Below are 14,853 nucleotides of genomic sequence, written 5' to 3' on the forward strand. Positions count from 1 at the left end.
TTCCATCCCTTCCACTTTCTCTAAAAACCAATGGAAAAAATATCCTCAAGTGAGGATTAACAACAAAAAATAAGTAATACATTTGAGCCCAGATTCTTTTTTATAATTTGTCATTTCTTCTACTCTGGCATCATATTCCACCATCAATTGCCCAGAACAATGCAATTGTCTTATCTCTGGAAAAATTTACACTCCAGATAGAGCTGGAAGCAGCAGTTTTTACGAAGAGAAAGGGTTACTCATGCCTCCAGTTGGGGACCATTCCCTGATGCACTCTGCCGTAGCTCAGAGGAAAATTCCCAAGAGCTCCTTCTGCTCAGATTCTGTTCCCCTAGCTTCTGGGGAATTGACTATGGCAATTGATTATGCTTAGTCTCTACAGCTTTTCACAATTCCTTATTTTTCAATGAACTCATTTTACTTTTTTCTTAGCCCATTATATATGGCCAGTGAGGCACTGGTGGTCCATGGGAACCCTTCGGGTGGTCTCTGAACTAACACTCACACACACACACACACACACACACACACACACACACACGTCTAGCTTTCTGACTTTGGCCTGAAGTTAAAATTGAAATGTCACTGAATGCAATCCAGAAATGATCTCACTGGCCCCTCGTCCAGTGCCGGCTCTTCATCATCTCAGCAATTGTTTTGCAAGGGTGAGTGGGACTAGGTGGATCTGAAGATGCAAATGGGCTCTTGCTCTCAGGACTCTAAGGACAGAAACATCCTTCTGTGAACACACTAAGGCCCAGATGCTACTTTCAGAAAACTGATATGACCAACTGCAACATTCAGATGGGCCGGCTGAAGGAGGAGCTCCGAGAAAAAAAGCACAGAGCACCCGTGAACTCTGAGAAACTGTCAAAGGGTAAGGAGTGCTCCCCAAAGCTTTCAGGATCCGCATTAAACTGGGAACGCAAACCGTGAGCATCATTTAACAACCCCAGAGACGGACGCTGCCCGATGTTTCTTGCCAAACCGAAAGAAGAAAATGAAAATTCTTCTGCTTAACCCGAGCAGCGGCTCAGCTGCATTTCAGGGGAGTGCAGTGAACATCGCTGCTAACACCCCTCAGGGGGCACAGAGGGCTGCTGCTGCTTCCTCCTGCCCGGGCCTCAGGCCATGGGCCAGTTCACATCCTTTCTGTCTCAACCTCAATCAGAAACATCACCACAAAGGAGAGAAAAGACCAGACACCAATCGCATCAATATGGTTTATTGAATGAACAGTTGGACTTCTTGGGAAAACGGCCTATTTTCTGCCTACAATCTAACGAAAAGTTTGTAACTCGTTCCTTAAGTGACACCTCAGTAGGTGTTCGCTAAGAAGCTAAACAAACCCCAGAGACCTTGGAACACCTGTCCTCAGGACGGGTCCCCAGACACAGATGGCGGAAATGCAGAGACACAGAGTCCCGGGAGCAGATGTCAGTTCCTGAGCTTCCGTGGCGGCGGAGTGCTTCCTGTGGAGCCCCAGGTGAAGGGGGGGCGGGGGGGGCAGCCAGCAGCCAGGGGAGGTTACATTCTCACTGGTAAGTCGGAGGCCTGGCGAGGGAGAGTGTGGTTGTGCGCAGCTGATGGAACCTGCTCTGGAGCCACAGTTCTCCAGCTGGGTCCTGTCCTCCCGACCTTCTAGCTCAGCGACTCAGGGCGAGTTGCTTGGTTTCCACTCCACCCTCAGCCTCCTACCTGAACATGACGGCGCCTACCTCGCGGGACTGCTGTGAGAACTAAATGAGTCAAAACATAAAACAAAGGCTCTGGAAACACTGCCTGACACATAGTCAGCTCTCCATCAATGTCTGCTGGTACGACTGTCTGGACATCTTCAAGATTTGAAATAAGAGAGAAAACATAACTCACTCTCAGCTGGGGATGGAGTGGGACCCAAATTTGGTGAATGCTGAAGGCAGACTGCAGACAGCAGGGAATAATGAGGCCCTCACAGCTCTCCGGGGCCTCCTACAGCGGGTAATCTAAAAACCTCGGGGTTGTGAATGCCTCTCCCACAAAAGCAGGACGTGCACAAGGGGATGAAAGAGAAAGCGCTTCCCGGATGTCCAGAATGGCCGGCCGGCATTGAGTCGCCCCACAATGGGCCTCACATCCCAGACTGCAGACTTGACAGGTTCCATTCACTTGGTCACACACCCTGATTAAGGGCCACTGTCATCTAGTTGGTGATTTTCACCCTCGAGGAGCTTATAGTCAAAATAAAATTTCAAATAATTAAAAAAATGTAGCCCACCAGGTAACAGCATCTGGTAAGTGACCTCTGTTGGCCCCACATTTCACCAAGCGCCTGGGGATGGTGCACACGTGAGAAGAATCTGCTGCTGCATTTGGAACAAAGAGGATCAGCATCAGAGAGGGAGGCCATCGGGATGGTGGCGTGACCAACAGAGTTTTGTAAACACATAAAACCATGCACTGAATCCTGTTCTGCCAGAATTCAATGCTGAGAAGTTTCCGTTACATATTTTATGCTATAATTGACCTGTGTACCAATTTAAGAACTCCACAATAGACAATTTCAATAATTACTACAATTGTGGGAAAGAATTGCTAGCAAAATGTATTTTGAACACTTTGCAAGCACAGCCTGTTTTATTTACTGTTTTTATGAGGAAAATATATTTGCTAATCAAAAAAGTAATTGAACTGCATGTAAGCATGTCATCATGCTCACATAACCAAACTGATGAATTAGAATCCATGTTTCTGATGTTTCTTGGGAAAAAAAAGAAAGTATTATGGAGTTACATCTTGGAAAAGAATTGTGAAGAAAACAAAGGCACACAAAATACACTGAGAACATTCTGGAACTGGGAAAAGAAAGGTTCTTCATTATTATCTTCAGAGTAGAGCAAGAAGGGAGCCACGGATTTAAATCCAGGTGGACAGAAATTAATTATCTCCCTTAAAAAAAGTCAGATAACACAAAAGACAGAATCTATAACCCATAAATAACATGACAGGAGCCAAAACCAAACAAGAAAAATTACCCCCATATTTCTTCCTAGTCTAGGACTCTGATTCCCCTTATATTCCAGAAGGGAATTAGAGAAAAGGAGGTTTTGTTTTGGACTGTGTTCTTGGTGAGTAGCCTAAAGTCTAAAGAATTTTTTTCTGGTCTCAATAGCACCATAGGAAAAATCCCTCAGCAACTAATGAGCATTGTTTGTCCTCTTTTCATTCTGATTTACACCAAGTCCAATATGATTGTGCTGGTTCTGGCTTTCCACTCAAGGGAAAAAATAAAATGACTTTAAGGTTATTTGAATCATTCTTTACCTTTCAATAGATTAAATCTGACATTATTACAGCCCGAGATTGTTCTTTTTGTTTTTGAATGAGTAACGCAGCTTTTCCCTCCCGCCCCACTTCTTGCCTCCTTGCCTCTCCCCTTCCTTCCCTTCTTTCTTTCTTAAATACATAACCCTTTAGAGCAGTGGTTCTCAACCTTCCTAATGCCGCGACCCTTTAATACAGTCCCTCATGTTGTGGTGACCCCCAAACATAAAATTATTTTCGTTGCTACTTCATAACTGTAATTTTGCTACTATTATGAATCGTCATGTAAAGATCTGATATGCAGGATGTATTTTCATTGTTACAAATTGAACATAATTAAAGCATAGTGATTAATCACAAAAACAATATGTAATTATATATGTGTTTTCCGATGGTCTTAGGCGACCCCTGTGAAAGGGTCGTTCGACCCCCAGGTTGAGAACCGCTGCTTTAGAGCATTGAATGTACTATTTAGACGTGGGCCCTCACCGCTGCGCAGATAGAGCTGTAGCTGTGCAGTGACAAAGCACCTTCCATGTAGGGGGTCGCGAGCCCAGGGCATCTCGTCAACCCCTGAAACACTGTCAGTAAAGCCCTGCTTCATGTGTTTAAGGTGGCAATCAGTCCCTGTCTGAACATGACACCCAGGCCTCTGCCTGGAGAGCTGACGTCCCTTGCCCTCACTGGAATGGTTCCTGATTTATTCATACAAATATCCCCAGTCTCACATGGCTCCCCAAAGTCATCTCACCAGAGAGGAAGGGAGAATTTGGCCGAGGTCAGCATATCAATAGCAAACAACAAATGAGTAACTACGCACTTTAATATTCAACATTCATCATTGCACAGAGTATCACTTAAATAATACATGTCAGTTAACCTAATGTAGAAACGAGTAAAGTCAAACATTCAAAGCAATACCTTGAGCATGGAAAGACTGCGAGTGCCACTTAACACCCGCAGTGCAGCGTCAGAACGGGTCTTTAGGAATAGCGACTCCCAATCCTTACCAACGGGGCAAAGCACTGTGGGGAACGACACACACACACACACAGCCTGTCAGACAGCTTCGGCTAAATGCACAGCAGTTCTGACGGGTTTGGCGAACCTGACTTTCCACGTATGTACAGTAGTTTCCAACACTCGAGTGTCGTTGGGTGCTGGGGATGCAGAGTAGGAAGACGGGGGGGCTGCCATTTACCCTAAAATAGAATCGAGTGGGGGAACCTAAACTCCTGACTAGTCAACTTTAAAATGGCATAACCAGAACGTTGTTACAGAGAAAATAGTGTGTTTTATTTTCTTAAAAATGTATGTGTGTCAAAAAGGCTGAAAATCTTGTCCGTGCTAGGGGAAAGTTGAGTGTGGAAAAATCTGCATTAAAAAAAAAAAAAATGTATGTTGTAAAGAAAATAAGAAGCCAGAGCATTTTGGCATTAAAACAGGCCGCACTAGTTCTCAGGCAATAAATTTATGGGGAAACATGACAGGCTCCTCATTAAAGCTATGTGTACGTTGGCTGGATTTTATACAAGATTCTTGACTCTTGTGGAAAACTGGGCACGGCTTGACATCTGAACAATGTCGCTGGTTTGTTTGATTTCTAAAGCATTGGAAAATGTTATACTTTGGAAATCAAGTAGAGAGGAATAAACATACTGCAACAGAACTGGGCTGAATCGGAAAGTTCTTTTTCCATATGAATCTATGCGATATTTATTACCTTTACTTCTCTTACAAACACAGCCCCCTTGCTAGAAATACTGTGGTACTTTTTTCTTTTTCTTTTTTTTTTTTTTTGATGGCGAGAAAATAGTGCCGTTAAGGCGAATCTTACCCAGCAGCAGTAACCACCTAAGGATAGGCAATTTTCAGTTGGCTTTTCAGAAGCTGGTTGCCATGACAAAAAGCACAATTTATTCCTCAGTTCCTTATCGCAGCTACAGATCACAGACCATAAAAATTAACAAGGCTCTTTTCCTTTTCCTGATGATTTCAGAGTTCCTCATCCTTACCTGAGGTCTTTTGTTCCCCCAATTAAATGGAATGAATGTCAGTCATCTAGCAATTCAATTAATGCTGATTCAAAATTCTGGCCCAAACCAGAATCTATAATCACAACCTCCTAATCACAGCTCAGCCATGAGAATGAAAAGTAAGTAGGAAATTGCACTAATTACTCAATTAGACTAATACTGTATTTTAAGCAAGGGCTTAAGGGGCTGTCAGCTCTGACAAAGGACCATGGGGGCGCCCTCACCTGTGCGCCCTCGGCGGCCCGCCCGGAGCTGATGTGCACAAGTGGCCATGATTTCTGCCCATCTAAGGTGGGATGGGCCCGAGCTGGGTCATGGAAATTCCTAACAGAGACACCAGCGAGGGGCAGCCCTGCACACGGACAGCAGGGCTTTCTGGGAGGCCGTGTCCAGTGAAGGCACTGAGCACACACCACCACCGGCGCTGGCTCCAGGAAGCGTGCCGCGAGGAGGAACGTCCAGGAAGTGTGAGAGCTGCTGCACTGAACCTTAAAATTGAGCGATGCTTGCGGAACCAGCTTCCAAACTCACCAGAGCCTGTATCTGCGCTGGGAAGAGCGCCTCGACCTGCGGCCCTCCCCTGGGGGCTCTGGGGAGGCTGGGAGCTAAGAGTCACCCACACCCCAGGGCCAGCTTCTCAGGCAGCACAGCCTCTCTGGACAGCCTCCATGAAACCAAGAACGTGAGTGGAAAAGAACTGGGTGGGAAGAACACCCCAGATGTGACTGAAGTATTTACACAACAGCACGGGATACACACCCAAACAAGCTGGGCCCTATTACAAACACGATACCCCCCCCCCAACCCCCGTCCCCCACCCCCAGAGACCCTTTCTTCCTACTCAGTTCCAGAGACGTGAATATGGTGTGGATGACGGGTGGACACGAGCCTGTGCTGCCTCTGGTTCGTGTACAAACCCTTCTGGAGCTGGAGAGGAAGAGGGCAGGGGCCTATCACACGTGTCCTGGTCTGAAAAGGACCAGCTGGGGAACTGCTCAGGGGTCCGCAAGCAGAGAAAACATTTATTTGAGTGGGACAGACAGTCTTTACTTCCAGGGTTTGCCTTGCAGGTGGCCGCTGCCTTGAGAGCGGGGGTTCGCGTGGCTGGCAGGGCCCCCGCTGGACAGGTTCTGAGCGCTGCGGGTGCCGGGGACCTTGGAGTCTCTTGCCGAGGCGTTGGCGTGGCTCAGCCGGCCTGAGGGAGCAAGGGAGCAGGGAGAGAGCTGCAAGCATGGTCCCAGGGACAGTCTGCCAAGTACACTTTTAAACGCATGAAGTCTTATGCTACAACCACTTTGAAGCTAATCAAGTCCTATTCAGCATTCACTTAAGGCTAAAACCTACTGTTTATCCTTGTGACCAACTTGACAGTGGGGAAAAGGGCAGGGATGAAAGGCAACCCCGCCAAGCTAGCCTGTGCCACCTTCCTTCTAGGCAGAGAAGTGAGCAGGAGCGATGAGAGGACAGAGAAGAGGAAGCAGTGTGCAGAGGAAAGGCCTGAAGAGGTCTGTGTGCCTAGAAGCAACAGAAGGACATGAAGACTTTCCAAGAAGGAATCTGGATGCTTCAGGTTGGCCTCTCAACTCTGCCTGAGACACACACGTCGATAAAGTCTCTCCTCTCCTCTCTGTGCACAATGCCCAATTCTTGCCACAATCTCGCATCACCTCCACTTGCCCCCCTCCCTGCATCGCTCCTGTACCTTCCAAAATACTGGAAGACTCTGAATATATTACAAGGGATCACAAATCTCAAGCTCTACAGAAAGTGTCATCTCTAAAGGTCAAAAGATCTTACTGAGGTTGTCTGTCGGACCCTGCTCCTCTTCCAGGTAATATTCTATCTGTTTTAGGTCTTCTGGGGTAAATCTCCACTTATTCTCAGCCGGTGGGGGTGGCACTTTGGGGCTGGGTCGTTTCCGGGCAGAACCAGGAGGAAGGGCTTGCTGGCAAGATGCAGGCAGGGAACCCGTAATCAGTCCTTCTGGGAATTTCTGAGCTAAGACTTTGAGACCTGGGTGTGGGAGATCAGAGAGAAAGCAGCGTCACCACTGCGAGGCCAAGGCGAAACCTGACAAGGAGCCCGCATGCCTCCTCATCCCTGGCTTTCAAGTCAAGGCCAGCACCAGTGGCGAAATCTCTCTCCACTGCTTCACCATTACGAAAATTACACCAGAAAATGTCGCTTGTTATGTGGGATTCTGAGAATTCCCCCAGAAATCCTTCTGCGTAAGTGCTCAGCATCAAAGCTTCCTCGCAGAGCCCTGATGCCATGTCAGTATTTCAGGAATTTAAAACATGCGCCGATAAAGCGCAGGGAGGTTTCACAGAACTGCCTCCTTTCAGCCGCACGGCTCTCTCTGTCCAAAGCACCGGCAGCCCTGGGTCTATTGCGCCGCGCTTTATTGCACTTCACAGATGTATTTTTATTTATTTTTATATTTTTAGAAACTGAAGGCAAGACCCTCTACCAGCAAAAAGATTATGACTCGCTTTGCTGGGATACTTGCTCGGTAGTGGTGATCTGCGTGTGTCCGAGGAACGCCTGTGCTAATCCTGACCTCTCCCAGGAAAAAGGGGATGATGTGGGGGTGAAGGACTGTGAGCCCCGATTTCAGCCTTTAAAGCCCGGAGCAGAACACAGCCCCGCTCGCTCACCTCCGGAAAGCATGAAGAGGTTTTCAAATCCCCGCTCGCACATGGTGGTGGCCGCCTGGCTGGCCAGCCTCTCGTCGTCGTCATACAGAATGATGATCTTGCCGTGAGCATTTTTCTACGAGTCAGACGAGTTAAGGTTTGACCACACTGAGTTAATGCTTCTAGACCACAAGAAACCCCCAAGGAACAGAGAGCTGTCCAAGTTTACCTTTCTGAATTCAGGGGAATGCCAGACGGGCCCTCTCTTTACCCATCCCACTGGCAGTTCCTAGATTTCTTCCTGTCATGGAACCCGCTCGAGCCGGTATTCTCTTCCCTTATAAACTAACAGTACCCTGATCCAAGACGCAGTAGGTGCACTACACATCCTTTAGCTCTGTTATCATCACAACCCTGGAGAACAAGTATTACAAGTCCATTCTATAGGCAAGGAAGTAGAAAAACTTTTATGTTCAATACGCTCTAACGCAGCCTTGTTTATAATAGTATAAAAAAAAAAGTACAATAAAGTGGAACACTTTAGTAAATTATAGTACATCTGAAGACATATACACTATATCAAAAATGGAGTTTATAAAGACCGTGTGTTAGTGTGACAAAGTACACTGTAATATCAAGTGTGGAAAAAGCAAGACACTAAATTATATATACAGTATGATTTCTACTTTGTTAAAACATACATAGAAGACAGTCTGGAGTAAAATATACAAAAAATGTAATAAGAGTTGTTCAAATGGGTGATTATCAAAGATTTCAATTTTCTTTCTCACATACGTCAATATTTAAATTATTTTCTACTTGTATGATTTTTATGAGCAAAAATATTAAAATTTTAAAAAGAAAAAAGTTAAAATATAAGGTAGAAAATTTACTTTATAAGTTTTACCTGGGAAAGCTTTCTGGGGGGAAAAATGTCTTAGGACTCTTTTGTGAGAGAAGGAGAGAGAGAGAGAGAGAGAGAGAGAGAGAGAGAGAAACATCAATGTGAGAGCAAAACAACCATTGGCTAACTACTGCATGCTCCCACCAGGGAACAAGCTCACAACTGGGGATATGCCCTGACCGGGAATCGAACCTGGAACCTTTCGGTGCACAGGACAATGCCCAACCAACAGAGCCACACCAGCCAGGACAGGACCAACTCTTAATGGATCATAGCCTTTAACCTGATGTTCGTTAGCCCAGTGCAGTATGGCTTGGAACCATCTGCAATCATAGTCAGCATATTCAGTAACAGCTAAGAATCCAAATTCTAAAATATGCCAAAATAAGCGAATTACTATAAAAAGTCATGCACACATTGCTTCCCGGCCTTTTGGCTAAGATCAAGTGATGTATCAAAAGTCCTTCACAGAGTTTTCCTGGTAAGTTTGATTATTACAAACCTCATCCTCACCCAACTCCTTAAAATGCAACAAAGGATACATATTCAAGAATGTCATTTGAATAAGGGTTCATTGTTCTAGACAGAGTTGCAATTGGGTAACTGTAAGCTGTAAAGAAAGGAAAATTAGGAAGTTTGTAGCTTTCCTAGTACAACTTGACCCCGCCCTCCAGTGGGTTTAAAGTCTCACTAAGAACTTAAAGAAATATATTTTCAAAATCAACAAGCCATAAACCTAAATACTTTTGTGAAAGAAAAGAAACAGGACACTATAAACAAAATATGAAGCTTTACTTGACTGTATCTGACATTCGCCCTGGGCCCTGAGCCATGGGAGCGCGTCATCGGCCTGTCTCAGAGCATTATGGGAAAGCCAACTCACCATGGACTGGGCTAGCATATGGTCCCTAACTGCTGACCATGGGATGTGGTCAGGTGGCCAGGATGCAAGAACGGGCAGCGGTGTTGGGAGGAGGCACTGTGAGGCCGCCTCTCTTACCTCCAACAATGTGGCATTGCTGGTAAGAGTCTCTATCGCGCACATCGAGCAGCAGGAAGGGGCAGTCGGGGTACGGCTTGTCTCTGCTGTTGGGCTCCGCTTTCTTCGCCAGCCCTTTGTCTAGATCCAGTTCTCCAACACCACTGATGACGCTGCAAGTGGAAAAGTAGGTCAGCAGCAGCTAGTCTTAAAGGTCAGATGCTTTTCCTCAGAATAGCGAGAGAGAGCTCAGTGTCTTTTCAAAAGACACTGCAAAGCAAAAGGAAAATGGGTATAGTGTCTCAGTTCTGCTTCTGAATACAAGATCCTGTGGTTCCTATTTTATCTCACTGGGCCCCAAGGCGAGGACCCACAGGTCCCCACTTACCTCCCGACAGTGTACGCCAGGCCATTAGCCTGGCTGAGGGGGGAGACGCTGTAGGGTGCATGCCGCCTCCAGCAATCAGGGCAGCATTCAGGGAAAGAGGCGGCGAACAATCAATCCAATGGAATTTTGAGGGGCGTAAGAGAGCAGAGCAAAAGGGGAAAGAATAAGGCTGATGGGGCAGGATAAACGAAGGCCTTTCTATATGTAATGGAAAGTAACGACGACTTTTAATTTATTCATTGAGTCTATCCAATCTGGATTTTGAACCTTAATGTTTTTAGTAGTTATGTGTACTTACTTCCATTTTATAAGGTTATGATGTTGAGGTTGAAGAGGCTTTTAGATTTAGTGACATTCATAGAATCAGACACAGGAAAAGCTAAGATTAAAATGAGTTCACCACTGACAGTTCTAGTTTAAGGTCATAAAATCACTAAAATTGGTCACCATATTAATATTATAAGCAAAATGGGGTTAAAACATGGATCAAAGGAATAAGAGCAGTAGGTGTTATGAACAAAATGGCAAGTAGTGGAGCGTCGCTAAGAGAAGATGATTACTTTCCTGGCAAATATGAAGACATGTATGCCAAACCACAGACTGACATGCAGTATATAGTTCCTCCCCATCACAGCAAGTCAAATTCTGCATTTAAATCTGATAAGCGTTATAACTACATGCCATGTAGTGCATATTTTGTTGAACCACAGGAGAAGAAATTCTATCCTCAATGGTAGTCTCGTTGGTCTATTTTGTTTTGAAAGCAATTTTAGAGTCCTTGCACAAAAGTAGTTATAAAAATAATAATAGTGGTATAGACAATAGCAATTCTTTACTAGTTGGACTATTTTACCAGTAGGAGGGATGGGTATGTGCCAAAAGTTAGCACTGTCTTATAATCAACAGTTACTATTTGTGGGAAGGTGAGGTGTCACAGTGTACGGAAGAAGGACCAGCCACGTGCAGCTGGAGGATCGACACCAAGGGCTGCTCTCACTCCTCTTTGCACCTACGTGATAGCAGAGCCCTGTGTGTGCCTCTCCACTTTCCTTCTGATTCAAGTCAGGGTACTTATAAGGGGCAACAGACAGAAAAGGTGAAGGGAATCATGCTCTCTGCGCCAAAAGACAGTAGTTGTAAAGCCACGTCCTGAGAAAAAAAACGTGCATATGGGAGGGGCGAGAAGAGTAGAAGCGAGGTGTGAAAATTAATGCTCTCCCAACAGCAGAGTCTTACATTCACCGACGGAGGATGCTGTGGGAAGACTCAGGAGGAGGCATTTACACAGAGAGAAAGTAGAAGGTTGGGTGAGAATGTGGGGCTTCACCATTGCCAGTCTGTTCCTGAGGTAATTAAGCCACTGAAATCGGTCTCTCGCCTGACAGGAAGGCAAGATGCAGGGGAAGCACGGATCCGATTGGAGTACCTCTGGAGTGTCGAGCGACTGGAGTCCCCCGCTCCCACGCTATTTATGAACTGGACAGGGCTCGGCGGCTGCTCATCGGGGCTCCCCTTGCCATTGGTCCTGGCAGTGACTTCGGCATCAGGGTCTGAAGTCGCAGAATCGTTGTCTAAAACGCGCAAATAAAGAAACAAGTACATTTAATCGTAGAATCTGTATTTACTTATCAGGCAGGGCCACTGAAATTAGGTCAAGAAAAGGAGCGCACGTCACCTTATTTAAATTGTTCTATAAATTCTCAAATTAGGTACATAGGTTCTCAAAATGCCACCTGTGGACTCCAGGAGTCCCCAAGGCCCTTTCAGGGATCTGCAAGGTAAAGATTGTTTCCATAATGATGCTGAGATGTTATTTATCTTTTTTACTGTGTTATTTGCCCTGATGGTGCAAATAAAATGGTGGATAACACTGCTAGTGCCTTAGCAAGAGCCAGGGTCATGGTGCTAAGTTTTATTAGCAATCACCCTGTTTGCACCAACCTGCAATCACAGTTAATATGGCAATCTCACTTAACAATCGTCCCTGGTGACGCACTAATAATGAACAACTTTATTAAATTTTACCCTCACGTACACGCCTTTTTCATATTCTGTGTGATGAAATGGGGAATTGCATACCGACCGTTTGCTATATACCCAGGTCCCATGGTTGTCTCAAGGAAAAGCATTAGTCTGATTATTGCTGCTTTTGCCGTGAACACCATTTTTACTTGGAAGAAAATCTGAGAAAAACTGGTTACTTAGACGTGTGCATTTGGCAGACATGAAAAAAAAATGATCTAAGTGAAAAAGTGAACTTGTCATTTCAAGGAAAACAACTGATGGCATTTGTTGCAATGATTACATTTTGAATAAAAAATCATAATTTTGGGAGCTATGTACCATCGGGAGCTTGACTGTTTCTCCATACTTAATGCCTTTTCTGATAAGATAGGCGGTGAGATTGATGAATGTGTTTGTTTGCCTTTTATGCTGTGTAATGAAATTTGTCAACATTGGGAAGAGCTTCATAACTCAGTGAACCAATAATTTTCGCACGACCAAGGCATGATGTTATAAAATCATACACGGATAAAAGATTCATTCAAAGTGCAAGACAGACCGATGGCTTTTAATGTAACAGCGTGTGAAAAATTCATTAATATGGTTTCAGATTCTACATTACAGCTAACCTTTAGGAAACTATCAGTTGTTGTTTTGGTGTTGTATCAAAGAAAGATATCCACAATAATGGAAAGGGCTATTAAAACACTCTACCTTTTATATCTACAGGTCTGTGTGATGCCACATTTTCTTCAGATGCTTTAACCCAAATAGCATATTGCAACACATTGAATACAGAAGATAGGAGAATCGCCTGTTTTCTATTAAATCAGACATTAATCAGATTTACCCCAAAAAGTAAGTAATTCCATTCTCAGAAAATTTTCTATTTTAGAAATATAACTATTTTGCACAAAAATATGTTATTTATGTTTATAATGGGTGAAATAGTGAGTAAATATTTTAAAGTCCTGTTTAAAATCTTAATACCCCAAATATTAATAGGTATAATTTACATAAACCAAAACTTTTTGAGGTCCTCAATAATTGTTATAGTGTGGAGGGAGATTATTACCAAAAAGTCTGAGAATTTACTGTTCTAACCAGTATAATTAGAGAAGAAATAGAAATGAGATCTTAATTTGGATATGATATAATTTACTGAGCAACTTCAAGAGATTCCTATAAGCATAAGGAAAATAATTAGGTGGTTAGATAAAAATATAAATACTAACAAAATATTTTTCCTATATACCAATTAGAAAATAATATGAAGATCTCATTTACAGTAACAATTACAGATATACAATATACTCACCTAGAAAATAAACCTAATTAAGAAATGTAAAGATCTGGTAAAAACTTGTAAATCCTTTATAGGTCTTATAAAAATTAACTTAGGGACATTAACCTGAATGAAGAGAGTGGCATACATTGAATAGTCCTGACTGGGTGACTAAAAGTTAAATGATTTAATCCTTTCCGGATTTATTTTTTAGCCTTAATACAAATCCCAATGGGATAAAAAAAGAAGTTTAAAAGGGTTTTAACTATAAGAAGAAAAAAAAATTATACATACATATATAAAAATTTAGAGAACCTGATTCATCAAATAGTAACATATATTGAAAAGGTAAATGATAAAAGCAATGCTGAAGTACAACCAGAACAATAGAATACAATAGAGAACACAGAAACAAACCCTAGAAAATATATAAGAAGCTAATATATGTTCAAGGTGGCAACACAAATCAGTTGATAAAGGAGAACTACTGAATAAATGCTGTTGAAATCATCTGTCAACTATCTAGAAAAATCAAGTTTAGCTAACCTCTCACATCATATACCAATACAGGGTTTCTCCTCCAAAAAAGTATACACACTTTGAATGATCATAAAGTCAGTGTTTATTAACATATAGTTCATTAAAAAAATTTAAAGAAAGCTACAGAAATGAATACTTTTGTGTGTGTCAATGCCTGTTTTCAAACTGATGACCGTTTTGGTCCAGACACCGCTGATAACATGAAGCAATGAAATCACAAATATTAAGAATCATTTTGTTCAGTATTTGTGTGCCCTCAATTTGTCAACTATTGCTGGCTTTGTACCGTAAACTTTCTTTTATGTATCCCCATAAAAAAAGTCTAGTGGCACTTTAGAATACATTTTCTTTGTTCAAAGCTTAGTCTGGCTTCACCCATTATTTCAAATCAGTTAAACCTGAAAAGAAGTGAAAATTAAGTGATTATCAGCTGGTAAAGTGTGCATACACTTTTTTGGGACACCCTATATATGTAACAGATAGATTGATATTAAAACAAAAAACAAAACTAACAAGCAAGCTGGTAGGAGAAAATAGAGGTAAATAATTTATCTTATTTTAGAATCTGTGAATCTAAAGCAATAAAACAAAACATAACATGAATGGCTGATTTAATCATGTAAACATGCAAATCTCATATATGTCAAAATCAACACAAAGAAAATTAAAAGGTGAATAACAAATTAGGAAAAAATACCTGTAACATATATGGATGAGAAAAGGTTAATATACTTAATTTGCAGAGTTTAAAGAAATTAACTAGCTCCTTAACTGAAAA

At 43.0% G+C, this 14,853-nt stretch overlaps 1 protein-coding gene across 3 annotated transcripts in view; it reads right to left on the reverse strand.

Annotated features, from left to right (window-relative positions):
• Positions 1 to 6,162: 6,162 nt before the first annotated feature.
• The window catches only part of CEP41 (centrosomal protein 41), a 35,753-nt gene continuing 27,062 nt past the window's right edge, over positions 6,163 to 14,853 (reverse strand). For all 3 annotated transcript variants that reach the window (XM_070423899.1, XM_070423900.1, XM_070423901.1), the window contains 6 exons: positions 11,673 to 11,817; positions 9,880 to 10,031; positions 9,422 to 9,489; positions 7,997 to 8,111; positions 7,137 to 7,352; positions 6,163 to 6,534 (listed from right to left, as the gene is read on the reverse strand). In XM_070423899.1, the coding sequence (XP_070280000.1) occupies positions 6,386 to 6,534; positions 7,137 to 7,352; positions 7,997 to 8,111; positions 9,422 to 9,489; positions 9,880 to 10,031; positions 11,673 to 11,817 (845 nt within the window). In that variant the 3' untranslated portion in view covers positions 6,163 to 6,385. The remainder of the gene's footprint in view (positions 6,535 to 7,136; positions 7,353 to 7,996; positions 8,112 to 9,421; positions 9,490 to 9,879; positions 10,032 to 11,672; positions 11,818 to 14,853) is intronic.

The sequence above is a fragment of the Myotis yumanensis genome, unplaced genomic scaffold, assembly GCF_028538775.1.
Source record: "Myotis yumanensis isolate MYYU_CA2020_CCGP unplaced genomic scaffold, mMyoYum1.0.hap1 SCAF_9, whole genome shotgun sequence".
NCBI lineage: Eukaryota > Metazoa > Chordata > Mammalia > Chiroptera > Vespertilionidae > Myotis > Myotis yumanensis.